Source organism: Sphaerodactylus townsendi, linkage group LG05, assembly GCF_021028975.2.
Source record: "Sphaerodactylus townsendi isolate TG3544 linkage group LG05, MPM_Stown_v2.3, whole genome shotgun sequence".
NCBI classification, from domain to species: Eukaryota; Metazoa; Chordata; class Lepidosauria; order Squamata; family Sphaerodactylidae; genus Sphaerodactylus; species Sphaerodactylus townsendi.
The window spans coordinates 99461766-99489573 of record NC_059429.1 but is presented as its reverse complement, the minus strand read 5'-3'; the positions used below and the strand labels follow the sequence as shown (position 1 = coordinate 99489573).

General features: G+C 41.1%; 1 protein-coding gene across 4 annotated transcripts in view; it reads left to right on the top strand.

Annotated features, from left to right (window-relative positions):
• The window catches only part of LOC125433039 (ubiquinol-cytochrome-c reductase complex assembly factor 1), a 52702-nt gene extending 25316 nt beyond the window's left edge, over positions 1-27386 (top strand). For all 4 annotated transcript variants that reach the window (XM_048497332.1, XM_048497331.1, XM_048497330.1 and 1 more), the window contains exons 7-10: positions 2411-2519; positions 20532-20609; positions 23346-23459; positions 26217-27386. In XM_048497332.1, coding sequence (XP_048353289.1) covers positions 2411-2519; positions 20532-20609; positions 23346-23459; positions 26217-26351 — 436 coding nt within the window. In that variant the 3' untranslated portion in view covers positions 26352-27386. The remainder of the gene's footprint in view (positions 1-2410; positions 2520-20531; positions 20610-23345; positions 23460-26216) is intronic.
• Positions 27387-27808: the final 422 nt, after the last annotated feature.

Genomic DNA, 27808 nt, shown 5'->3' with positions numbered 1-27808 from the left:
TCACCTGTCAGATACAACTTTTCTTGGCTGCCATGCAAACAATACTCTGTATGAAATGAGCAAGTCAATATCTGAGGGAGGGAAAAATCTGCTTCTCTGCTTCCAGAGGAGTTTAAGCCTTTTAAGAGTGCTTCAAATAATTTGGTTTTAAGCTCTGTGTAAAGAGGTTTTAAGCTCTGTGATGATGTGAATCCCCCGAAATTGGCGTTCTGCAAAAACATAAGCGCAAAGCAGACTATTTTGGGGACTAGCAAGCATCATGCAAAGCTGTTGGTGTGGTTTGAAACTAAATAGGTGTAAAGGGTGTTCTCAGATTATGAAGGGTGATACTATACAGATAAAAGGCTCTAATGTGGTCCCTTTTAATCAATTTAAATCAGAGGGAAGATTTGGATGGGAAATTGATTATCCATCCAGAACTGAACACTCAATCCTGAATATTGATACCAGCCATAGGGATCCCCAGGTATCATCTGATACAAAGTAGCAGTGAATTATATTATAGCAGAATACCCAGGCAACATCTTTCTGCATTATGAGACATTGCCTGCAAAATATACTACTAGTAGTGGTGTAATTCCTTTACTTTTTCTGGAGTCTAAGCATGACAATATGTACACGAGCCCTGACTGAAGGCAAACCAAATTCTGCCTGCATCAGAGGCACCGAGGGGGGGGGGGGGGGGCGCTCTGGGCAGGGCTAAAATTCTATAGAGAGACAAATTTTGGATGGATTTCAGTTTTGTGTCTAGCAAATGATTGTGACCCCAAACCACTACTCCATACAAAAGTTGTGGGACTGCTTTTCTCTGGCATAATTTCAGACCTGGGTCAATCAACAACACCTCCCTTCATGCTGTAAAATTTCAGAATGGCACCTATGGTTCTTACGTAGATCTGATGATCACCAAATGAGTACTAAAAGACAGGGTTTCACTAAAAGTTACCCAAGATATCTAAAGGTGCTACATTGATCTATTGTGGTGCCATCTATGGTCCACTTAAATTGACAAGGCCTTTTGTAAAGACCATTACTTTGGCTTTGGCATAATTAATATTTAAGGCCTCTGCAGCAGTTGCATAGCTTATGTAATATCCATTGGAGACCAATGTGTTAGACATACACTAGAATAATATTGTCCATATATAAAAGAATTGATATTTTACAGGTATCCAAAGTAGGTGGAACCAACAGGACCTGATCCTGGCAATAATGCCATTTAATGTAAACTGAAAAGTGGTAAGGCCCAAACACATACCTCTTTTATTTCTGTGAGCCAGAGGTGCCTACCTTTATTTTAGTGAAAATGCTGGTGTGGAGTTCCCGAGTTGCCTTCCCTTTCCCTCCCCACAACAGGCACCTTGTGAGGTAGGTGAGGCTGAGAGAGTTCTAAGAGAACTGCAACTAACCCAGGGTCTCCCAGTAGGACCTTGTTGTTTGTGCCTGGCAGCATCCGCCTGAAACATTTGCTATCAATTGAATCAAAGACAGCTGCTAGAACTACAAAAAACCCATACAAAATTTTTTGGAGCTTTGTAGGATTAGTTTGTAAAGAGTTAGTCAGTGATTGGTTGTACTTTGTCCTTTTCTAAAGCCCGCTTGCTCAGGGTGAATAACGTGGTTGGAAACCTCCCAATCTTCCAGCTCATATAGAAGATATTTACTGTACAGTTTGGAGGCTGTACCCAGCAAACTTACTGGATGATACAGTGTGTAACAGACTTCTCTCTGTGATACTCCTCTGAAGATGCCAGCCACAGAGGCAGGCAAAGCGTTAGGAACAAGATCCACCAGACCACAGCCACACAGCCCAGAAAACCCACAACAACCAGTTACTGGATGACAGTTATTGGAAGGGGGTGGGTGGGAATTACTTCCCTGTTTAAATACTAGAACTACAATATTTAGTTTCTACCCTGAGGGGGAAAACACTAGTTAGAAACTAAATATTGATCTGAGTAACTGGTTTTCTAAAATGGTAGCCCACCAATCAGGGAACAGCTAAAACATCTCAGGAGTCAGATCAATTGCTTGATGTGAATATACACAAGTGAATCCACCTGCAATGGGTAGTTTGCCCCTTAGAGTCTGATTAGCTTCTTCTCTGATAGAACAAATCCTACCCACTGCAGTGAGCAAAGCCTTCCTCAGTTTAAGTGGCTCTTCCACTAAATTAGAAGAATATCCTTTAGGTTGGATTCTTTGATTATCTAGATACCGATTCTGCTATAGGAGTAGGAGTACTATTGCAGTCAAAGCACTGAATGAACATCCCTGCTCTGTGTTCCTATTCATCAGTTCTCTGTCTCTTTTTCTCCCCCCCACCCCCACTTTTTCATTTCTTGTATTATCAAACTCCTAAAATTCCCTGAATCTTTAAGGCAAAAAAAATTTCCTTCCCTTTTTGTAGGATGTGTTTAGTACGAATGAAGCAAGAGGGTCGAGCAGGGAAATACATGTGTCGCTATATAGTTCATTCTATGTGGGAAGACGTTGAGCAACGGGGCAAGGTGATGGGGGTAAGTAATCTTTTTCTGGCAGAGACTTGGTTGTCATCCCTTAACCATCTGTTATTGTTTGTGCATCATAACCAGCACTTCAAGATTCGGATGGAGCAAACCATTGTCTTGGTAAGTCCACTTACCCTTATATACTCGAGTATAAGTCGACCCGAATATACCACAAAAATCTGGGAAACTTATTGACTCGAGTATAAGTCTAGGGCGGGAAATGCAGCAGCTACTGGTAAATTTCAAAAATAAAATAGATACCAATAAAATTGATGAAGGTTATCTCACTGGTTGTAAGAAAAGTTGACTAAAAGCAATCTTCATGATCAGAGGACGAACAGGATGAAGGCAAGAAGGGAGTCTGCCTGGCTGCTTCATGCCAAAGACTGTGAGTACCCACAAGGCCTCCCTCAAAAATGGCTCACTAGAATTTTAAAAATGTCATTAAGCAAGGCAGTTTTTAAAGGAAGCAGATACTGTTTGCTAGCACCACCTTGTGAACATCGTACGCTTTTATCCTTGCAGGTTCAGGGGCATATTTTATTCAAAGGTAAGATTTAGCCATTAGGAAGATCTACAGTGTCTCTTCTACCACACTTGCTAAATAGCACAGAGGGTATTTCTGTCCTTAGAACTGTAAGACCCTCTCTTTTCAGCTTTAATTTGTACTGCTTTACAGAGAGGAATTTGCACAAAAATTCAGCTTGACCTGATTTACTAGTAACAAATCTTGACTTGCATTTTGCAGTCTCTAAATGCTACCAGTGCAAAGGAATCTCTCTCCAAGAGGATGCCATGCCTGTCAGAACACAAATTTCAAGGGCACAGAGTAATACCTAACAAGGCGTTCAGAGCCAATGGAGCAACTCTGATTGCAAAGACTGTGGTTTTATCAAAGCTGGAGGATTTACAAGCCTAGCTTTACATAAAAACACAAAAGGAATGGTGAATTTAATACTCAAAGTTGGATGCAGGCAAAATGCTTCTGCCACAGCTGGTGTGATCTCCTTTCTCGGCATGCCACAGCTCCAGCGGCCATCTTTGAATTACCGTATATACTTGAGTATAAGTCGAGGGGGGCTTTTTCAGCATTAAAAATGTGCTGAAAAAGTCGACTTATGCTCGAGTATATATGGTAATATGTCTCTGTTTCATACATTCAGAATAATTGTGAGTAGGACAAAAGTTGATAAATGGTATTCCTGTTGGTCCGTCTTGTTAAACAAGTTTAGTTAATTGTAATTTCCATTGTATCAACTCTGGACTTCCTTGGTGGTCTCCAGTTCCAGGACTAACCCTGCTTAGCTTCCAAAATCTGAAAAAAACAGGGTTAGCTTGGGCCAGCCAGAGCAGAGCTATTGTAGTATACTCATGTTTAATATAGCTCAATAGTTGGTGTGCACAAGGCCACATGCTTACAACTGCTAGGTGACAAGCACTTAAAATGGATTGTGATGCAGATGTGATCACATGAAAAGGTGATTGTCTACAGCCTTCAGCTCAAGAAGATTACGAGGAAGCTTCCCATGACTTTGCTGAATACCATACTTGTGGGTAGATAGAACATCTCAATCTAGGATGCATCATCTCCTATGTGGCTTCAAGATGCTGCAATGCCACGGTCAGGAGAGTATCAGGAACAGATGGTATGCTTGGCACAGCCTCAGTAGAAGGCTGCATCTTGTATTTTTTTATTTTAAGTCTCTTCTAGTGGTTTAAGATTATCCATTGTGCACTGTAAGAAAAGGATGTCATCTCTAAGCAAACTATAGAAAATCTTGGTCTGAACATAGAAAGGTTCTTCTGGTACAAGAGGAGTAATTTCAACTGTTTTATCTTCTTTGCTGAAGCTGCTTGTTCTGCTTTTAGTCTGTTCTGGTCTCCGAAATCTGGCATCACAATTTCTGTACTGACTGGCAGCTATTCAGGGGAGATGTGAAAGATCCAGCTCCATTAACTCCCTTCGATTAGCACTGTATGGCATCTAGAGCTTGCAAACCCATGGAAGCTTTATTCTGCAAACACTTCTGACAGCGGTTATACCTGTAGTGTTAGGAATGACTTTCCTAATTAGTTTTGATTGCTACATGTGGCTGAAAACTCCATTTGGGTGCAATTATTTTAGGTCTAAACAAGGAAAGTTGGTGTTGACCCACCTCACAGGGTGTTTGTTGTTGGGGGGGGGGGGGAAGGGAAAGGAGATTGTAAGCTCCTTTGAGTCTCCTAACAGGAGAGAAAGGGAGGTATAAATCCAAACTCCTACTCTTCTTCTTCTTCTTCTTCTTCTTCTTCTTCTTCTTCATGAACAACAAATGATGAGCGATCAACAAATGGATTTTTGTAAGTTTGGCTTGGCTCCTGCTTGGAATAAATGGTTCATCTTTGTGGGTTCACTGTGCAGGCCCACAGTAGAATAGAAAGCTTTTAGATTCTCACTAGCTGACTAGAAATCCATTCACTCCCCCTCCCCTAGCTTCAAAGGCAGGAAATCTGTCTTTCCGCCTTTTTCTCTTTCTGACTTTCTCTGTGCTAACACAACTAGGTCGGCACACACCCCAGGACTCCATCACCCCACTGTGAAGGCCATGCTTGGATAGTGGAGGCCAGACTGGGGGACTCAATTTCTGGGTTTGCCCCATGTGCCATTTTGTGTAGCTGCACCCCTTCTGGACTCTTTTCAAGTTCACGTACTGAATTTTTCATAGCCCTTGGCACAGAGTTGCTTTTTTACCTAGCTTTCTTTCTTCTGCTTCTCCATTTCTGTGATGCCAAATTAGGCCTTGTTTAGTAGTACCAAAATTGTTGCATTTCTTTGCTCTGTTCCTTGGGCTTGATTCATTTTTTAAAATTTTTATTGTATCATTTGAATATTCCATTTTATATTAATACTCTTCTTCATTCATTTTCAAACAATACATTTCCCTTTTCCCCCTCCCCCCTGTATTTTCTTCATAGTTTTATCAAACAGCAGTAAGTTCATTTTTTGTAATCTCTTCTCCCATATCTCCTCATTGACTCCAGCTTCTTTCATCCAGTCCGCCTATATTGTCCATATCTTCAAAATTTCGCCCTGTTTATCTTGCCACAGTTTATTTTTTGTTATTATTTTTCCAGTGTCACTTGTTCCCAGATATATTCCAACCATTTCTGGATTGTCCATTTTTTCTTTTCTTTCCAGCCTAAAGCTATTGTTGCATGTGCTGCTTTGATCATTACTTTATACATATAGCTATATCTTTATCTACCCTTCTATCCTCCATTACACCCATGAACATTAAATCATTATTTATCCCAATATTAATCTTCACCAGTTTCTCGATATATAACATTACGGTTGTCCAAAATTTTTTCACTTCTATACATTCCGTCCACATATGGCTATAATATGCCTTCTGGTCTCAGCTGTGCCAGCATTTAGAATGAAGTCGCTAATCATGTATGGAGTTGTTTTGGTGTTCTATACCATTTCAATATCACTTTTCTTTCCAACTCCATATATTTCTCAATCTTTATATTTTTCCAACTGTCTATTAAATTTTCAGTTTTCCCAGTGCCTAGAAAACCTTCCTTCTCCCATTTTTGATTCAATGTTCTTATCATAAAGTCTTTGTCATCAACCATATACTTATATATATATATGTCCCAAAATTTTCCCTTTACATTTTTCATATAGTTCAAAACATTTAGCCATTATACATTCTCCTCTTATTCGTTAAACCTTTATCCTTTCCCAAATGCTCCTCAAGACCAACCAGTTCTCATTACCTCCTAACTCTATAAATTTTTGTAATGTCATAATTTCTCCTCCTTCTCTTATCAGATTTGCAACAGTTTGAATTCCTTGTCTTTTCAATATTTTTATCACTTTTCCCCCCATCTTTTCCGGCCACACTTGCCAAAGGTGCCAAGTCCAGAGTACCGGGCATCCATTTACCTCTCTCATTTTTCCCATATATCTAGTAACACCTTTCTTGGCCCTATTGCGGTTTGGTTCCCTCTCTTCAACTCATTATTAAATACTCCATAAACACCAATCCTTTCATTTATTTCATTTTCAAATTTAACCCATCCTTCGACATTTTCCTCATTTATGTTCATCAGATTTTTAATCTGGAATGCTTCATAGTACTCTTGCATTTTAGGTATCCCCGATGGTGCTTGATTCATTAGTAATCAATTTCTTCTTTAATTCACCAATATATGTGTTGAGAAGAAGAGCTGGTTTTTATATCCTGCTTTTTCTCTACCTTTTATGAGTCAAAGTGGCTTACAATTGCCTTTCTTGCCCCTCCCCACTACAGACACCTTGTAAGGTAGGTAGGGCTGAGAGAACTGTGACTAGCCCAAGGTCACCCGGCAAACTTCATTAGTAGGAGTGGAGAAACCAACCTAGTCCACCAGATTAGAGTCCAACCTAGTCCACCAGATTAGAGTCCACCTGCCACTGCTCTTAACCACTACACCACGCTGACGCTTACTGGAACTAGAAGAAATGTCAGAATACTCCCCTGGTTTCTACTTATCTATTGCCATTTTTTCCCACCAGGGAACTGAGGACATCCATAGTTCTCCATTTTACAGTACCTTTAGAACAACTCTAGGTGGTAGGATAAAGGAGAATCTAGAGCAGTGTTACCCTGTGAACTCGTGTTTTTTTTTAGTTGTATTCTTTTAAGAGCAAGATTATCCTTTTAAAATTCTGAATGGCAAAAAGATATAAACTGCATCTAAGAATAAATGTCTGTCTCTTAACAGCAATGATACTTTTCTAGGCAAAAGGGGAGACTGTATCTCCTGGAATTTGCTAATTCACAGCAGAGGGACTTTTGATCTCCAAATGTTTAAGTTGGAATATGTCAGTTTTGACTTTTATAAGCTGTACAAATTGGCCATTTCACATCAGTGAATTATTTAGCCATCGTGGATGATTAGTTTAATGGTATAACTGACAGAAATTCAGTTGCGCACCAAAAAACTTTAGATTTTTATGTTAAACTTATATCTTTAAAAAAACCCACTATTGGAATATTTTTGAAGAATAACAATGCAATATTTAGGCAAAGTTAGTGAAATGCTGCAACCTGCATGTCTGGCCACACATAACTGATGGAAGGATGGATGTTAAAATCATTATCTTTCATCTCTGGCAGCTTTGGTTAATTTACAGTGCTGTCTGGCATTATAAACATAGGGAGATCATAGCTTGAACCAAAACAACAGGCTGCATTTATGCATCAAATTTATGCTTGCCCCATTTTAAATGGTATATTCATTCATAGACTTGCCCTTAAAATTGTTTCAATCTGAATCTCGGCCGCAGCGTTTTTGGGACCCTTTAACCTGGGCTCCTTCAGTACACTTGATTGTTGGCAAGAGTTGAGAACCAAAACTTGACACAGCTGTAAAAACAGAAAGAAAGCCTTTGGACTCAACAATTCTACTGGTGCAGGCAGATTTCATATATAAATTTTACTCTGCTGCCCCTAGAACTAATGAAGTCAGTTTCTTTTGGTGGTTATGCAGCCAGGTGTGTCCAGTTTTGTGGCTAACCAATGTTCTTTATTTGATTTTTCCACTTGTGACTTTTCCACCAAACTTAAAAACAAGCATAAAATCAGCTTGATACACTGTTTCGGAGTGTTAGTAACATTAGGCTCAATAAAATATTTCCTTTTGATCTGTCTCTGCCCTTGTCGCTGCCTTCTGTCTTCCTACAAATGGGCACAAGCTCTCTAAAATGTTAGCCCCTCAGTCAATCTGTGAGCGAGAGCTGCAGATGGAACAGTACTTGAATGTACAGTTTATAATCTAACTAGTCGGTTCTATAACAACCCCCACAAAACTCCCAAAACAGTAGACTAACCTAGATGCTATAATTTGATAAATTGTTACTTGATTAAGAATGCAATCTTCTGTTCATTCTTCAATTATGAAAATGCAGATTTTTAAAAACAGTAGAGCTCAATGTATGGAATCAAACTGAGTAAGCTTAACCAACTCTTCAGATGCAAAAAAATAATGTGACGCTGATGTTGGATTTCAAACTTTCTACCCCACTGCCAAGATTGAATTCTCTCTATACTCTATCAAAAGTTGATGTCATGTACAAGTGTTAAAAAAGCATATTAAAATGGAACACAGGGTGCTCCTAAACTCAGACTATTAAAACCTTGATTAAAGCTAGTATCCCAGGTTTCATTCTTGATTAAAACCACTGTCCCTGGATTAATTTTATAGATAGTAGTTGTATGAAAAATTTAGGTTAGAACAGAGTGGGAGAAAGAAAATTGGGCCCTTTCCGCACACGCACGGATCTGAGCCTCCGCGGGCATAATTTATGCCGGCGGAAGCTCGGGGACCATTCGCACGCTAGCGTGCGAGCGGCCGGCACCTCTCCCTTAGCTGGCACCTCCCCCTTAGCCGGCACTTCCCCCTCAGCCAGTCGCCCCCCCTCCACTCACCGTCCTGTCCAGCGTCGCTCTGGAGGGCTGCAGGGACCCGCCCACGCTGCCCTCTGACCTCCAGGGGTCGGAGGGCAGTGTGGGCGGGGCTCTTCAGCCTTCCAGAGCGACGCTGGACGGGACGAGGAGGGGAAAGCAGTGTCTTCCTGTGGCCGACGGGAAGACGGTGCTTTAGAAAAACCTCGCTAGTTTTGCGAGGTTAATAGGAGCCGCTCCCGGGCGGCCGGGACAGCGCTGCTGCGATGCAGCAGCGCCTCCTGTGCAAACTGCTGCCCAGGGACAGTGTTTTTGCCGTCCCTGGGCCGCTGTAAATCACCCGTGTGGAAAAAGGCCTTGGTTAGAACAGAGTGGGAGAAAGAAAATTGGCATATTGGAGGGGCAGAAGTGGGGGTGGGGGAGCACACAGCCCCTGTGCCTGTTTCTTGGGATTCCAACAGGCCTGGATAAAAATGTCCTGTCTTTTTAATATAGAATTAGCAGGGTTTTATTTACCCCCATGCCACAACAAAACTGCAGTTGCCCATTTCTACATATTAAACCTCATTAAAGAAACAGGACATTTTTCTCCAGGCCTGTTGGCAACCCTGCCTGCCCCCAGTGCCTGAATGCCAGTTAATGTTTATGTCTGCACCAAATCACAGAGGTGTCGCTTTCCCCTTCAATCTTCAAAACTCTCCCTCCTTCAGAAATTTAAATTCTATGGAAAACACATGTGAGGATCAAATTTGAAATAAGCATTCCTAACATCAAATAAGCACATCTCTTTAACAAAAACACTGCTCTCATGGTGTATGGACAGTCTTAATCCCACAACGTACAAGACTTGTTTGTTCAGTGTAAAATCCTGATTTGTAGCTGAGCCTGTTTTTAAAAGCTGTACAAGATGATAGGAGCAGGAAGGGGCCGTCCAGCCCAACATGCCAACCGCATTTTAATTTATCTTAATCCCACTTTCCTGCTTTCCCACCAGACCACTCAGGCCCCTCCTATTCCAGAAACACATCTAAGTGTCTCTTGAATTCATTTATTGGCTCTCCACTGTGGAATACAATGAAGTCTTTGTTATATTTTAGGTAGAGCTATTTATACACAGTAGCCCTTATTCTACCTTCAATACTCTGGAGTGGTTCGGCTGAAGTTTTTTGGGGTTACTTCATACTGCACAGTGCAGTGGAGAATCTTGCTTCTTGTTCTATAACTAATTGAAATAAAATTCACATTTCCTCCTGTCTTGTACCCTCCTCCATCATTATTCATTCAGGCATAGTTTAAAGTAGCAGTGGCTGTAAGGCTTGAGGCCAACATATAGTTCACTGTTTATTTTTTAAAAATCTGTTGCATAGATGTGTCTGTTTTTTGTTCAGAAAATAATGAGTTATCCTGGTGACAGACAAGATTCCACATCTAGGAAAGAAATCATCTGGAATAAATAGTTCTCCATACTGGTAACTTTAGTTCGTCCTGGGCGGAGGGAGATCAGCTGGAAGGCAGTTTGGTGCCCCCCAACTGGAATAAATAGTTCTTCAAGACCAAAGGAAAGATGTGTCTAGATTTGCGTTTGTTTATTTTGTTCGTTGGATTTGTAGACCACTTTCCCCCATCAAAATAGGCTCAGAGTAGTTCACATACACATTATTTCACAATAAAACGCTGCATACTTTTATCCAATTGAATCTTATGGCGCACTTCCCTTACAAATAAACCTGGTGAGCTAATTAGAAACTAATTGAACAAAATAATAGAAACAATAAACCAGAAAACAAAGAAACAGAAAATGGAGGCAGGCCAGCTACGATAGCACCATTACTACCTTCACCCATAGGCCTGGCAGAACATCTCTGTGGTGCTCACTGGTTGGCCATTTTCTGATGCTGTGGGTGTGTTGAAAGGGAAAGACTAGTACTTCTTGTTAAATACCCCCAGGTGAGTGAACATGAATGGTTGATTCTGGTTGATTTGAATTTGTGGAAAAGGCATTCCTTGTGGCATTGCAGAGCTGGAATTTTTTTTTTAACCACAAATGCTTTGGGGTGTGATAGGGAAGGATTTAAGAAACCAAGGTGAGTGGTATCCAGATTGATCACTGCATGTGAATAGTATGCTGTATCTCTACATGGTTGCATTTAAGCAGTGGCATGATGACCACTTGTGTGTATGAAATAAATCTCTGACTCTTCACATTCCCCCATTTTAAATTTGGTGATTCCTTTCATGGTTGCATTAGTGCTTCTTGCATCTTTTCAGAGATAACTAACTGTTCACAGTGATATCACACTGTTCCTTTAGCTCCCAAAGTACTAGCTGTACTGTTCTACAGGGATAAAGCAAAGCTTCAGTATTAAGAACTTTAATCAGATAAAGAGAGATGAACTTGATCATGTACAGAAAAGCATTTTTCCACTACTCTGCTTATCCCATATTTGTATCCTACTAGTGTCAGCCCTCCAATTGTATTTGTGATGGTCAGTTCATCATTCTCTGCATTCCCACCTGGGCATGGAAATCCTCCACTGGTCTAACATAGAAATCCAGCTTGATGTTAGATTAAATGTGGACATTCATCCCTTAGACAGCATATTGTGGTCTGCATGTTTTATAGATGTAGGAGCAGAATGGTCTTTTGTTCAGCCAGCTTTGGGAAGCAGATTTAGATTCAAGATCTTCCTTGACCCACAGGCATGGATTTTGCCACCTAGTGGATTTCCACTGGGTATGGGGGTGACAGATCAGCTACCAAAACTATAGCGAATGAAATAGTATACCAAAAAAATTAGTACAGGGACTGCATGCCTCATCCAGCTTCCTGGGTATATACTGAACATCTGTTTCTTGCTGTTCTGTGTTATTCGCCTTTTTGTGGACAGAAGCTGTAATGTTCAATAATAGGGCCAGTGCAGCTGAATCAGTAGGTAAGCATGACTTGGGGTGGTTAGTGTAGCTTTCTTGGAATCCCCTCCACCCAAAGCCACAGATTGGACTGAAACTAGGCATTGATTCCATGGCTCAAAAGGTCAGTTTCTGGCGGCTGGAAAGGGGGCTGGTGTAAAGCAGTGGTGTGGTGCTCACTGGTTACAATGAAGAAGGTCTTTCATGGGTAATATGTGTACAAAAGGTCAGGTAGATATTTATATCATCCACAAATCATGAGGCGCTGCAGCTGTTAGAGGTATAGGCAAATAAACACTTAGGAGCCTGAATGGAGAATCTCACACTGTGTCCTACCATCCTGACTTTTGCTGGTTTAGTACCAAGTTTTAAAGTTAAGTGTTCACTGACCCTCCTGCTATCATTCTGTCTTTTTGCGTCCTTATCTTTCTCAAGCTCTCTGTCATGCTATCATTTCTTTCCTCCTCAGCCTCTGAAGCTTTTCATTCTGCTAAAAATGGCTCTAACTCATGTTTCAATCTATCTATGCTTTGTCCTGAGTCCCAGGACTTCTTTTTTGATCTTCAGCTCCTGGATTTTCTGCTATTACCAGTGGGCCTCGCAGTTCTGATTTTTCTGACCACTCTAAGCTTCGGTGGTTCTCTTCTTTTACCTTTTTCATGGGCTCCTTTCAAGATTTTTGGTAACAGCTCACTCTTTCTTTTCAATTAATGGAACTTTTACTAGGTTTTTCCCCTGTATGTATTTTTCCTGTCCGCTCAGTTAACTTGTTCTTGTCACTGCCATTGTGGTTTCTATGCTGATGGTTTTCAACTCCAGTGTTCTTTGATCAGTCTTGCTGAAACGAGTTTTCTACCGTTATTTCTTGGACAGTGTCACGTTTCTTAAAACTGACTTCTGATAAAACTGAGTTTCTGCTTTGTTTCCATTATTCTACTGTTTGCTCTTACTTTTTCTTCTGTTGTATAATATATTGGGTCCTATTACCTCTGAATTTTGTAACTTGTATTATTGTTACTTCTCTTTCTGTCCACATATCCACTCAGTAGTTTGATCTTTTAAAAAATCACTTATTTCTCTCTTGAAGAACTAAAGTCCTTGGCCACATGTTAAAAAAAGTGCCTATGTTGGATCAAACCAAGAGTAAATCTAGATTTAAACTCTGTTTCCCAGACTGGTTAGCCAGATACTTCTGGAAAACCTACTAGTAGCACTTGCAGGCACCAAGTTTCTCCCTCCATTTGTCCCTGCCAACGGCTAGTCATAGGGCTATTCAGTGTTTCCTGGCCTAAATCTAGGTTGAGAACCTATAAGTTAGTAAGTGATGTATAGGATGGGAGAACTGCCTGACTAGAAGGGATATGACCATTCTTTTGTCCATTCCCTCGGTGTAAGAACAGATCTCCCTATCTTATTTATGTATCTAATTCCCAACTCTGCCTCCTGGCTTTCTTTCCATTCAATCTAGTCTGGAAGTATACTTAAGTCTATACTGCTCACCCCCTGCCCTGTGGGTAAAATTCCAGATTTCTCTCACAGACACACAGCAAATAGGAAGCAAACTTATCACTAAGGTCTTGGCTGATAGTTAACAGGCACAGGGGGTCTCCTGCACATATATATCATAAATTATAAATGAAATTGCTTTGACTGAAGTGCTGTTTTTGCACCTGATTTTTTAAAAACATAGGCTTGGGGAGCACTCTGTGATGATGTTGCAAACATGATGAGTGTCGGTCAACAAAAAGTTTAGAATGACTGATTTAATTATGTCCCTAGTCCCGTGGTGGCGAACCTATGGCACTCCAGATGTTCATGGACTACAATTGACCATGCTGGCAGGGGCTGCTGGGAATTGTAGTTCATGAACATCTGGAGTGCCATAGGTTCACCACAACTGCGGCCTAGTCAGTCATTTCTCTAAACTGAAAAAACCCAGGTTGTTCACCCTTTCCTCATAGGAAAGGTGCTGCAGCACCTTAGCATTCCCACTTCTGCATATTTCCTAGCTGTGCAGTATCTTGAGCTACATCCATCATGACAATACATATGATTCTTAGTTTGATCTCTTTATAGTATTACAATATTGGCTGTTTTATTTGCAGGGTCTTACCCAATAATCTCTGCAGCATGCTGAGTCAGCATTGTATTGTCGATGGCTTTCACGGCCGGAATCACTGGAGTGCTGTGTGGTTTCCGGGCTGTATGGCCGTGTTCTAGCAGCATTTTCATTGAGTCAACATTTTCATTGAGCTCATTGAATCAGCCTGGCAAACCCATGGTCTCTTTTCTTCTCCATCACTGAAACCCCATCAGTATGTACTTAATACTAGGGTTTTTTTGTTCCAATGTGCATCAACTTGCTCTGATTTAAACCGAACGTTATTTATCAGATTGTTGTCTACTCATCCAAGTTGGAGCGATCCTCTTCGAACTCCTCCACTTCCCTCCAGGCACCAATTTAGCTCTGCTACTTAATTCTGGATGTCACTCTGCAAATCAGAAATTCAGATTTTGATAGCAAAACGCAGCTTTAAAATTGAGTGCCATTAACTGGTTAGCGTATCTTAATTTTTTTTATTTTGGCAGATATCAAATAGCATACTTAACAAGATGTTACCAATTAAATAGGACATTTGAAATATCATTCTATATCAAATGCAATCAAATATATGTTTCATTCTATCAAATCTCTGTTGCATGGAAAATATTTAATATCAATTGTTAAATATATAAATAGCAAATATTTGAAAATGCAAACCTTTTTCATCAGTGGAGGATTGTATCCTTAGATGGACTGTTCCTCCTTGCTTCATGAGCAGGGTAGAATCAGGACTAATAAAAGGAAACACTTCTTCACGCAACGTGTGATTGGTGTTTGGAATATGCTGCCACAGGAGGGGGTGATGGCCACTAACCTGGATAGCTTTAAAAGAGGCTTGGACAGATTTATGGAGGAGAAGTCGATCTCTGGCTACCAATCTTGATCCTCCTTGATCTGAGATTTCAAATGCCTTAGCAGACCAGGTGCTCAGGAGCAGCAGTAGCAGAAGGCCATTGCTTTCACATCCCGCATGTGAACTCCCAAAGGCATCTGGTGGGCCACTGTGAGTAGCAGAGTGCTGGACTAGATGGACTCTGGTCTGATCCAGCAGGCTCTTTCTTATGTTCTTATATGTAATTTTTTTCCAAAGACTTCCTCTATCCTAAAGAGGTGCTCAATCCCCCCCCCCCACTATGTCCTGCCCACTTCATAGACAGATGAGCTCTCTCTCCTCATTTAGGAAAAAGCAGGAGAAAATGCTGAAAGACCTTCAATCAACTGTGATCCCCTTCACATCCTGCTGACTAGCAGCAGGGGCCAAGAGAAAGCAACTGTCTTGGGTGGCATGTCCCATGGCATCAACTAAGATTGAGCTTCAGTGAGAAAACAGCATTGCTGCTTCATCCTCTGAGGCCCAGTGCAAGCTTCCACTATAACAACAGCCCACTGCACGGAGAAGACTCCTGGGCTAAGCACTCTCTGCATAATTGGCTGCAACCTCTTCTTGCCCAGCATCTACCAGGCTGTTCCAGTGAAAGGATTTTCTGCACCTTCTGGGGAAGGTCATACCTGGACTAAAATTCTCAGGACAAGTCACATCTGAGGCTCCTCAAGTCATCTCTAATAGAGTGTGCAAAACATTTTCATCAATGGTGTGCAAAACATTTTCATCAAAATTTACTCCTGTCATTCCTTTTTCAGTTTCCTTTGGTGAGGCCCCAGAAGTGAGTGGGCCTTCCACAAAAGAATATGCACCCTTTCTCCCTTCACTGTAAGAGCCCTGAAGGGACCACTAGTATATATTACTCCTTCCAGTGGTGGTTCTGGAACTCCAACCTGAGGAGAGACAACCCCTTTCCAGAACTACTCAGAATGGAAAGCACAACAGATGCCAGTATCCTCAGCAGCACAATGACATCAGTGGATTGTCAAAGTCCTTCACTGATTGAATCAACTGACTGTTGTTTTTTTAACTCCTAGATTTTCACCCATATCTATGGCTGGCATCTTCAGAGATCCACCTTCCTTCATTCTGTCCTCATCACAACAATTCCCAATGAATATAACTGGCATAAATTAGATCATAGAGGACCCTCTGCATCTACATTAAGAGAACAGCAGCTTTTAGAACCTGAATGCCTTGTTTGACCCCTTAACTCAATACCATGAGAAATATGTCATCATCAGCAACTATAGCCGGGTAGATCAAAATATGCACCTTACCCCCTCTTACCTGAGAGGGGGATAAACAGATACCCATCACACAAATCACTCCACACTGTACCACAGAGAGAATCACATCTTACCGTGACATGCTTCTGAAAATGCCATCCACAGATGTGGGCAAAACGTTAGGAGCTAAAACCACCAGACCACAGCCACACAGCCTGGAAAACCCGCAACAGCCAAATCTTTGGTGGATTATATATTTCTGTCATTTTCTGCCCTGTTCATCAATACTCTTAAAAATATGGTAATTGTATCCCTTTTCACTAGAGGAATCACCAGAAAACTTGGCTAGTGCCCCAAAGGGGAGGACGTAGTAATGTTATGTTATCATCTGATTTCACAATGATATTTTTTTCAAATCTTGATAGCAGGTAAACAAAAGTTAAATCTTGTATCCACAATCTAGCCCAATTTTAGTGCTTTTCAGTCACCCTGTTCCCCCTAAAATAAGACATCCCCTGAAAATAAACGTAATAGAGTTTTTGCTGAAGTGCTAAATATAAAGCATCCCCCGAAAGTCAGACATAGCAAAGTTTTTGTTTGGAAGCATGCCCGTTGACCAGAGCATGCAGCTGTGGAGCAGAAAAATAAGACATCCCCTGAAAATAAGACATAGCGCATCTTTGGGAGCAAAAATTAATATAAGACACTGTCTTATTTTCGGGGAAACAGGGTATATTGATTTCAGTGAGAAAGTTACATGGGTGCATAATGATCTCCTAATGAAATCAGTGGAGCTTTAAAATACCTGATTTTAGCTGAATTGCACCCCAGAAAAGCTTCTCCAGTTGTGGCAATGTTTTGCCTCAAAGAAGCAATGCCCCCTTCCCAAAATATTAGGAGGAAAACTATCTTTCTGGCTTCAGAATGTATCAGAATGTATCGTAGTGTCTCGTTTAGATATCTTTCATTCAACAGAAATTAATAAGCTGTTGGAAAGTTACAAAATCAGAAATTGTTGTACTGATGGAACATAAGACTTTTAAAATTGGGGAACAATATATAAATATAAGGTGGAAACAGCTGTTAAAATGAGAATTCTTCAGTGTTCTAGATTTCTTACAGTGTAACTGTTTGTGGTTCACTTTCCTTCTTTTCCTTTTACTTGAGGGCAGAAGTAAGGCAGAGAAATAATTTTTATTCACTTCAGAAAGGTTACAGTAATAAAGAAACTCTTGTTAACATCAGAGAGCATGGCAGCCAGGAGTTTTCACAGTCTGGCATTGTTTATTTTACCAGCAATTTGGAACCTTCTACACTCTTAAAATATTGGCAAGAAAATATTTAACTGTTAACTGTTTTGTAGCAAGCATAAGTATGATGCCTTGGGCAGGAGAAGTGCTTTAAGAAAGCAAAACTGTATTCCATTTATGAAACAGTCTACATTTTCAAGAAGTAGCAAAAGTACAAAATTTTGCACCGCATTTGACAGCATTTCAAAGCTAAATGTTCAGGTTTTACAAATGCAGAGTTCAAATACAACTAATACAGCAGAAGGGACTGAACATGTAGATTGAATTAGATATAAGTTGATTACTCAGACACCAGGTAGATCACATGTGTAATGCTTCATACACCTATGAGACTAAATACATTTTTAATTTGTACACCAGAATTTATTAGGTCAAGAGATCCAGACCCTTTTTAAAGAAGTAATCCTTAACTCACATGCTGTCGCTGTTGGATTTTTGGGCAGAGTTTTTGATTAACACCATAGAATGACTCAGAGATCCTGGAATCCACTGGTTGCTAGCCGTGGTGACTAATGGTCACCTCCACATAGAAAGAAAGCAAACTTTAGAGTTACCAGTGCTGAGAAGCATTGTCCAGAAAGCCCCTGCTCTCTGTGTGCTGTTTGTTGACTCTTCAGAGCACCTGGTTGGCCACTGGGTGAACCAAGATGCTGGTCTCCTCCAGCAGGGCTGCTCTTACATTAACACACTAGCATTGTTTGTTTGGCCTTTTAAAGTTCTTCTGTTCCTTTGAACCAAAAGAAGGAACTGGAATAGTAATAATCCAAGATTTGCATTTTACAAAAATGTCCTGGTGTTCTAACTTGCAGGGGGAACCCAGTGGCTATCACTGAATAGTAATTTTAAATTGTGCATGCCATTTGACACGAGCTTGTAGTCAGTGTAGCCCCTTACTATTGTTTTAAGGTACTGAACTTTGTCTGTGATGAGGAGACAGGACAAGAAAGGAATCTTTCTAAAGAACCCTGCTTTTAGTTTATTATTTTTCTTTTAATGAGATAGTCCTTCTCTGGCTGCCTCGAAATACTGTGCTAACCCTTTATTATTTTTTAAAATGATGTTATCCAGGGCGCTGTCCCCCTTTCAGTGCAAGAGCCATGTTTTATTTATTGCCATGTTTGCTTAACTTTGTTATCTCCTTATTAATCTCTTTCTTACTAACATAAGGCTGCTGCCTTTTGTTTTTATATAGTGAGCTGATCCCCTCGGGATGCAGAGTCCAGGACTTGTCCCTGTAACAGTGCTGTTTATTTTCTTTGCCCCCCTCGCAATTGCCTGCTGTAACATTTGTAGTATGTGTTAAGTAATCCTTAAGGTAACATTTTTATTATGTCATAAAAAGTGCATGGCAAATATATTATAACTCATGGAATTTGTTTGTTTTAAAAATGGAGGGATAATTTATTGAGTGTGTTACATGAGACCTGCTCCCCCTTATTAGAGCATAGAAATGCTGCTTAGTTAGGAATATGTTCTATTGAGAAAAGCCATGGGCTCCGAAATGCCTCAAAAGTTTGAGCCTGGTTGGCTAAAAGTGACATCATAGTTTATGTACTCAATAAAATCTTAATTAAGTCATTACAGGGGTTGCAGTCATCATTTAACCCTGTGATTTCTTCTATTTAGCACTTTTTCATTAAACGTTCAGTCATAGCCCAGTAACCAAATTTTGATAGCCTATAAAATATATGCATGAATTTTAATGGTTTATATAAATGGAAAAATATGAGTAACAGACATAAAAGAAACTTTCCCCCTTGTGGTTGCGCTGCATGCATGTATTATAAAAAGAAAGTTATGAAGGACAGCGGTTTAATGGAAGAATATATATAAGCCATAGGTTTGATAGTATGATATGAACTAATTAGCTGTTTGAGGGAGAAATTATTACAAGGCAATAACCCCAGGGCTATATGCATATTAATAGAACTTTGATGACATCATTGATGAAGCAATACTGGTCTGTTTTATCAAAGCAGTTAGGTTTGTATATGGAGTTGTTGTTGGTTTCCTTTGTGAGGCAGATTCTGCTGCTCCTCAAATGATGCCAGTTAGATGTTTTGCAAACTGGACATTCTAGCTCCACGCTTGCATGTACTCTCTCATAGCATCCCATTCGACTGTAGCACCTCGACTGTAGCATTTTTCTTCCATGGTTTTGGTTTGGTGTTTTTCTTTCTGAGATACAGGACGTTAGTGTGGAATGTTTTGTGCTGCAAATATTCAGTATGGAACCACCCTTAGGAAATAGGAAGCCTCTTCTAGAAAGGGATACTTTTCACTTCAGTTCTGCATTAAAAGTATACAAGTGGGAATCCCTCAAAAGCTGATGGGGAAATCCCCGTCGCTGATCTCTGCTTTCTCCTCTAGCTTCTTGCTTTGCCACACCCAACCGCCTCCCTCTCCTTGCCCTACTATATCCTCCTCTTAGTTGGCCCCTTTCTTCCTCCCACTGCTTCCCCTTCTTTCCTTCCATGACCTGCTGCTGCCCTGTCCTTCCTGTTTCTCAGTGCTGGTTCCTGCTTCCTCCTCCTGGCTTATCCTGCTGTTGCCTTCTTCCCTTTCCAACCCAAGCATCCTGAGACTCCTGCCACAAACTGGTGGTTTCTTCCTCTCCTGGCAACCTGCCTGCCCAGCTTCCCCCCAGGATCTGCCACTGCTCATGTCCCCCCTCTGCAGACCTGGCCAGGAATATTGCCCTGCTGTTGCCCTTTGAGGAATGTTGCCCCCACATGCCTTTTTAAAAAGTTTTCAGGTATTTTTTTGCCAACTTCATTTTTTTCCTCCCAATCTTTCTTTACTGCACCTAGTTCCACTGAGTGAATTTTCTTGATCAGCATATTGAAGACCAGGTTCAGCATTGGATATAGGCTGGTATATTAATTGTCCATGCAAATTCAGGCAGGGTTGGGCATTTGAGCAGGCATTCCTTCCTGTATGTCCCACAGCTGCCATTCTGTGTAATTCTTGTGTTCAGAAATACTGTTTTCATCCAGGTCTGACTCACTCGGTTTGGGATTCTCTTACCTATCCGAACTACATCTAGATGGAATGGATTACAACTTTCAGAAATGTACTACTTTCACCTCTGATTTGCTGAATGCTAACACAGACTGAAAACTTTTAATTCTGCTGGTTTGTATTTCAGATTGATTCTGTTGCCCTGAAAGAAAGTCTGAAGAACATGACAGAGAACTTCTATGCAGCTATTTTTGGATATGACGAGGTGATATTAATTACTCGATTAACACTACTTGTATAACAAGCAAGTGAAGGTTCTGTAGTTTGTGCTGTTTTTTTAATCGAGTTCTGCACAAAATTATCCTAATTTTTGTGGCAAAGATTTGAGATTTCCTGATGTATGGGTTATGTCTAGTTAATGTGCTTGTTAAGTGTTCTCTTGACTAATCTATTTTCTTTCTGATTTGAGGATTGAACTTAGTTAGGTAGAGTGACCGCAAAGGAGTTGATTTTGATGAACGGGCAGTCCAACCAAGAAGGGGGGAGTGTGTGGTGGCCAAGGATGGTGCTGCAGCAGCCCAGCCCCGTCACCTCCAAAAGGGTTCCAGGCTGCACAGAAAGAGCAAAAACAGAAAATGTCTTGCCACCTGGAAACCCCAATAAAGTGAAAGAGTCATAACACACTTTTTTTGTGTTGTAATTCTGCCGCGGGCATGGGAGTTGTTCCTAAGCTGAAAGCTCTTAGGAAGTTGACTACAGTTGGCTCTGCCTCTGGGAACATCCCCAAACCATCCCCACCAGCACAAGATGTTGTGCCCCATGGATGCTGTCACAGCCTGGACTTCCAGGTTTGGGTGCTGCAGAGCTCACATATTTGCCCACCCTGTTGGCATATTTGCCATTCACGTCAACGAGGTAGGCACCCACGTTGGTGTGACCTTACATCGATTCCACAATGCATTTGCCATCCCCCCCCTCTGATTGGGCTATAAGGGTCAGATTCAGTATAAGGCAGTTCATGTATTAAATTTAGTTTAGTGTTATGTTTTTTTCATTAGATCTGTAACCCAGGAGGCACAAGAATATTTTCCCTGTATTGTGCTTTAGTTTAATATAAACCAGTGAAGTCTTTTCCCATTTAAGAAAACAGATTGTGATTCAAAACTCTTCTTGCACACCTTAAATAACTCATATTAAATATTCTTGAATGCCAATAAAAGGTGTTGTTGTTGTTAATATGCTTGAATATGCCTGCACAGTGGAAGAGCTGAAGTAACTGGTAATTTCTGCTCTTTGTACTTGTTCAGAGACAGCATTTACTAGTGTCCCCCAAGATAATAATAATGTGAGAGGCAGGACTGGTAACTTGGGGTGGTGACATGATGAAGAGGAACATGTTTCACATATATACAAACATGCAACACGCATGTAAGCACACATAGACCCAGGGTGGATTTATTACAGTATATGCTATACATAGTGTATAGTCAACAATCCCTTTCCCATTTTTCAAGCATCTTTCTGAACAATTGCATTATAATGTTGACCTACTGCATGTGCAAGAATGCCCTGTTGAATATTTCAGTTTTGCATAGTTTGCAGAATACTAGGAGTGTGGGAGCCTTCTTTACCTCATCAAGCAGGCCCTTCCACACAATGGGGGCCAGAACAGACAAAGCATGTGTACAGGCTGTTGTTGATCTTGCCCATTTGAAAGGTGGCACTGCAGAAGGCCCTGCTCAGATTAGCAAAGCTGTTGGGTTGGAGCATAGGAGGAAAGGCACTCCCACACATATGATGGAACCAGGCCATGAAAGGCTTTGTATGTGATGAACAATACTTTCTGTTGTTCTCAGTAACTCATGAGCAGCCAGTGGAGTACTACAAAAGGTGATTAATATGCTCTGCCTAGCTCCTGATAATAACCAAGCTGTGTAATTCTGTGCCAGCTAGAGTCTCCAAATTGACTTTGAAAGGAAGGTTTGACTTTGAAAGAAGGCCTGTGTACAGTACATTGCAGTAGTCTAGACTTAGTGTTTTCATGACATGGATCCAGATGGCCAGACTGGCTGTGTCCAAGCATGGGGCCATCTTCCAGACTAGATTGAATGGAAAGAAAGCATTTTTTTGCAGTTGCAGTGCTATGTTCAATATAACTCTTAGGCTCTTAACCAAGTCAACAAGGGTCAGCCATACCCTATCAAAAGTGGGAAGCACAATGGTCTACAATGCTTCTACTTTCCCAACATGCCTCTCTTCCATCTTTACTTGGGTTCAGTTTGTTTGCTGATGAACACCTTTATGACATCACCAGGGAATTTGGACAGTGAGATATAGTGCCGGGAGTCATTTGCATAATGATGACATCCAGCTCCAAAGCTACAAATGATTTCTCCTAAATGTTTACATAGGGGTTGAATAATACGGGTGATAAGAATGCGCCCTGTGAAACATCACAAGATAGCTTCCTTGCTGAAAATGGCTGGTCTCCAAGGGCAGAATCTAGTCCATGCTGGCAGGGCCTGGTGGGATTTGTAGTCCATGAACATCTGGAGAGCCGTAGGTTGCAGACCCCTGATCTAGTCCATGAGCAATGATTTGAAACAGTCCAAGGCCCATCCCCAATAACTATTTCTGCCTCCAAATAGCAGAATTGCATGATCTTTTGTATGGAAGGATGCAGCTAGATCAGTAGTCAGGCATTCACATGTATGCATCTTTGCAGCCATGAAAACTAGCTTGCTTTGCTTGGTAAACTCTACTCCTAGTACCAGCTTATGCATTAAATATACATAGTTGTTCACCTAGTATGTAAATGAAAGGGAGGTGGGGGTGGCATTGAACATACCTTTTGAAGCTTGCAACTTTTCATAAGTTTAGCTACCTTAATTTCAAAATGGTATTTCGTGAATGGAGTAATCTAGGTAAAGAAGAATTAGTCAAACCTGAACCTGGTCTGTGGTTTAGAGCTTGCATTTTTATTTTTCTTGATATATTTTAGGGAATCTTATCAGATGATCATGTACTTGCAGCAGCCATCTGGAGAAATATGTTTAATAAACAATGTGATGACCCAAGGCTTCTAGAAATAATGGTGGAATACGTGCGCAGGCAGGTGAGCATCTTTTTGGAATGTTGATATTCTCACTCTTCTTCAAAGAATGGAAGTATTTGTTCTTGCTTCCCAAAGAGAGCTAATTCCAACAAGCCCTGATACTTTACTCCAGTGGTTCTCAACCTGGAGGTTGGGACCCCTTTGGGGGTCGAATGACCCTTTCGCAGGGGTCGCCTAAGACTCTCTGCATCAGTGTTCTACATCTGTAAAATGGATAAATGTTAGTGTTGGGGGTCACCACAACATGAGGAACTGTATTAAAGGGTCACAGCATTAGGAAGGTTGAGAACCACTGCTTTACTCCATGGGTGATAGAGTGGCCTTTCCATCACTTCTAATTCCCCTGCCAACTTTAACCATGGGGTTTTTTTGCCTCTCATGACAGATTATAGTTGTGATTAACACTAACTAAAGCTTAGTTTACCAGAGTTTTAAAAGCTTGAAAAGATGTTGTGTTAACCATGGTTGAGTGTCAACATGTGTTGAGTGTGGCTTAACTAGTAAGTAGGGGAATTTCCATAGGGAAACTGAAAAGCTGGACCAGGGGAATGCAATTTTCTGTTCTGATAACACTGGTTAAAAAGAGCAAAGTCCTGTGAGATCAACGCAAGTTCATAGATTCATGTAATGTTAAATGTAGGGTAGCAGACTGAGATTTAAGCCCTCATTTTGCATAATATCATCCTGTTAATTAGATCTGTGTCCCATGCCTCCACTACAGATTCTTCTCTACATTTTGAAATTTCCTTCTACGCATATTGTCAAAGGCTTTCACGGCCGGATTCAACTGGTTGTGGTGGGTTTTCCGGGCTGTGTGGCTGTGGTCTGGTGGATCTTGTTCCTGACGTTTCTCCTGCATCTGTGGCTGGCATCTTCAGAGGTGTATCACAGAGGGAAGTCTGTTACACACTGTGTCCAATGAGAAGGGAATGTTTGGGGTATATATTGTCCATGTCCCAGGGTGGGGAACCAATCAGTAAGTGTTTGGGTGGAACTTGTTATGCAAAGATGTGGTTGATAGTATTGTATTGCGGGTGGGGCTTATCAGTCCAGGGAGTGATTCACATTTTCATGCCCTGCAGCAGCAGCAGTATTGGTGAATGCAAATCCAGTGTTTGGGTGGATTCCATTGTTCATGAACTTAGCATGCCCTTGGGGTTTGCTTTTGGTGTTTTTAAGTACTGGTAGCCAAGTTCTGTTAATTCTCAGAGTCCTTTCCTGTTGAAGTTGTCTTGGTGTTTGTGAATTTCAATGGCCTTCCTGTGCAGTCTGGACACAGACTTCCCTCTGTGATACACCTCTGAAGATGCCAGCCACAGATGCAGGTGAAACATTAGGAACAAGATCCACCAGACCACGGCCACACAGCCCGGAAAACCCACCACAACCAGTTTCTTCTACACATTTTTCTATAATTGTGGAACACAAAATCTGCGATAGTGGATCTACAAGGAGAATACTTCCATGTAATCTGCTGCTAAAGAGAAAATGGCACTCTTCTAATTGGCCAGGGTTAAAAATTCCACTCATCTAAAGAGGATACATCACTGTCCTATAAATCAACACAATATTAATGTGTGGTCACTAAGAAGGAAATCTCTCCATGTCATTGTGCCGCTCATCTGGTTCAAGTAATCATATCCACTTGATTGCCTTCCTTTATTTAGTGTTCTTATATTTACATGGGACTTAAAGGAGGGCTGTCTACATTTTGCTAAAGGGAAATTGCCTTAGGTCAGACAAACTATGCAGGAAGCTGAATGGAGATCAATACTTGGATGAATTCTTTCATTACTGGCTCATCCATGCTGGTAGGATAGTTTCCTTAAAGAAGTCTCCTTTTTGTTTCCAGAGCTGGAAATAGGTTCAAAATTTGGAAGTTTCATTGTGGATAATTGTGACGATTGGAGCTAACCAAGTCATATTTAATCTTAATCTTTAGCTTACATCTCAAAATGAACTACAGATGAGTGGCCTATCAGACTGCATACATTTCTCATCTGAAAAATTCTTCATATGATGTATAGCCCTATTAACTCTTTACTGGTTTTCTTGTGTAATTTTTGTAGTGTCTTTGCCCATTCATGAACATTTTCAGTGCATAGGAAAAATCCATCTTTATCACACTGAGATCCCTTTAACGTTGTAGAGGTAAACTGAATTGTATCATTTTTGGTCTAAAGGACATGTTCATGCCTGTGCTTGCTATGCAAAGAATTGCTGAGTTCTTCCGTCCACCTTGAGAGATAGTTCTACCATGCTTTCTCTCATTTATTTTCTCTGGGCCTGTGTAATTTCTTCTTTTTAAGGCTTGTTCCATATGCCATTTTGTTGTACAAGAGATGCTACATCAATAATTATTGACAACACAGATAGCACACCAACACAGGTTTACATTTTGTGATTTCTTAGATGTCCTTCAGTAGGGCAGACTGAGTGCACAGTGAATAAACCTATCTCCGCTAAATGAGAGCACACCAACATTCATCTCCGTTTGCATCTATTTTAGAAAAGAACAAAGTGATCTCTAATATTCAGATACATATCATTTCTTTTGTCCTTCATTGACAGTTAAAAGCGCCTGTTCAGTAATTAATTTGTCCTTTTAGGCTCTTGTAACGAGAAATGTCATCAGATTCAAAATCATCCCTGCTATTCTTCCTTTGGTGGTTGCACAATAGTCAGATTTCTGACCAGGGGATTAATCTTTTTAATAAATCCTAGAGTGACTTGCATTAGTTCTGTTGTGAATGTCAGGTGCAGCACCTGGATGCCATTCCTGGAGAAGACCTGCTGTTGTCTGGAGAAATTACTTGGCGCCCCCTCGTGGAAACAAATGCTCAAAGCATCGTCAAGCCAGCATCTCCTACGTACAATGATGAAGGACTCTGAAACATCTGTTGCTGATGGTGTCTTTCAGTTGCTGGAAGCGGGATGACCAATGTTGTGGAGCTCTTGATGAGGAAAAGAATAAATGCAGTATTTGCGATTTGAAAGACTAATACTTCCTTATGTGTAATAATTTCCACCTTTAGCAAACCTGGAAAACAGTGTACTTTTAGTATTATATCTGTGGTGAAAATGCTGCTAGTTCATTTGAAGAATCCCTCGCTGATATGTTATCCAGTAGTCCCTGGCTCACGGGTTCTGAGAGGGAGCTTTCATCTTTGGAAGGCGCAATAGTTTACCAAAGCGACATGACAAGCTGGCTTCCTTTTGTCTGGCAAGAGGGAAGCAGCTGCCTCATGCCGTTGTTCTCTCTTCTCTGACACAGGGAAGCATAAGTAAGGATGTAGCTATTTGGATGTATCATGAATTTTTGTACAAGCGTTCAGTCTCAGCACAAACAAGATACCAGAATTGCGAAGTCTGAAAAAAAAATGGGTTAGGGTTTCTGAAAGGATGGCCTTTGAATTCTCATCTGATATCCGAATGAAGATTATAGATGGTATGGCCAAAGGACCACTTCCTTGCTTACACCTGTGGCATGGGAGAAGAGATGCTTTGACCCAAATAGGCAAGACAGAACTTGGGGCCACACCTAAAATCAATTGCTCATCTTGCCATTGTTGTCTTCCTGCTATGTTCTGAAAGCTTTGCAGTATGAGCAGTGTTTCCTGTTAATTGGTTTGCCTGGGATCCTATCTGATGAATAATTTGACCAGGTGGTGGTTTTCCCAGCCTATTTTTCAAAATGGCACCTTTACTCAAGATTGGCCTTTTCTGTATTACATAAGGAAGTTATTCCTTTTGTAATTCCATTATTACATTAGAGGAAGAACTTCCTTCATCCCTCTTATGATCAAAATCGTAATCTATGGGGGAGAAAAAAATGTTTTCCTTACCATGTAATGCCTTTGTTGAGAAACTGGGAAATAGTTCTCTGGTACTTTAGGAGTTTGATCCTAATAAATGTACTGAAAACAATATAGACTGATGTCTGTTTCATTTTGGGTGACATTAACTCATGATAAAAATTGTGTATATCACATAACTGTTGTCTTTGACTAAGGCAGGGGTCTGTAACCTGCGGTTCTTTCAGCCTTATACTGCGGCTCCACGTGGCCTGGAGGTCGGAGAGCAGCGCTGGAAGGAAAGGTGAGTGGAGAGGCCAAACCGGAGGTGGCTCTGTGAGTGAGAGTGCTGCTTTTTGAGTCCACTCCACTCACCTCTCCTTCCAGCACTGCTCTGAAGGGCTGGAGGGACACACCCCCGCTGCCCTCCGACCCCTAGAGGTTGAAGGGTACTGTGGGCGTGTCCCTCCAGAGCAGCTGCTATCCCCCCTCTGCCATCCCCGCAGCCACCATTCCCCTCTGCCCCACAGAGCAGGCTGCATTTGGTCTATTACA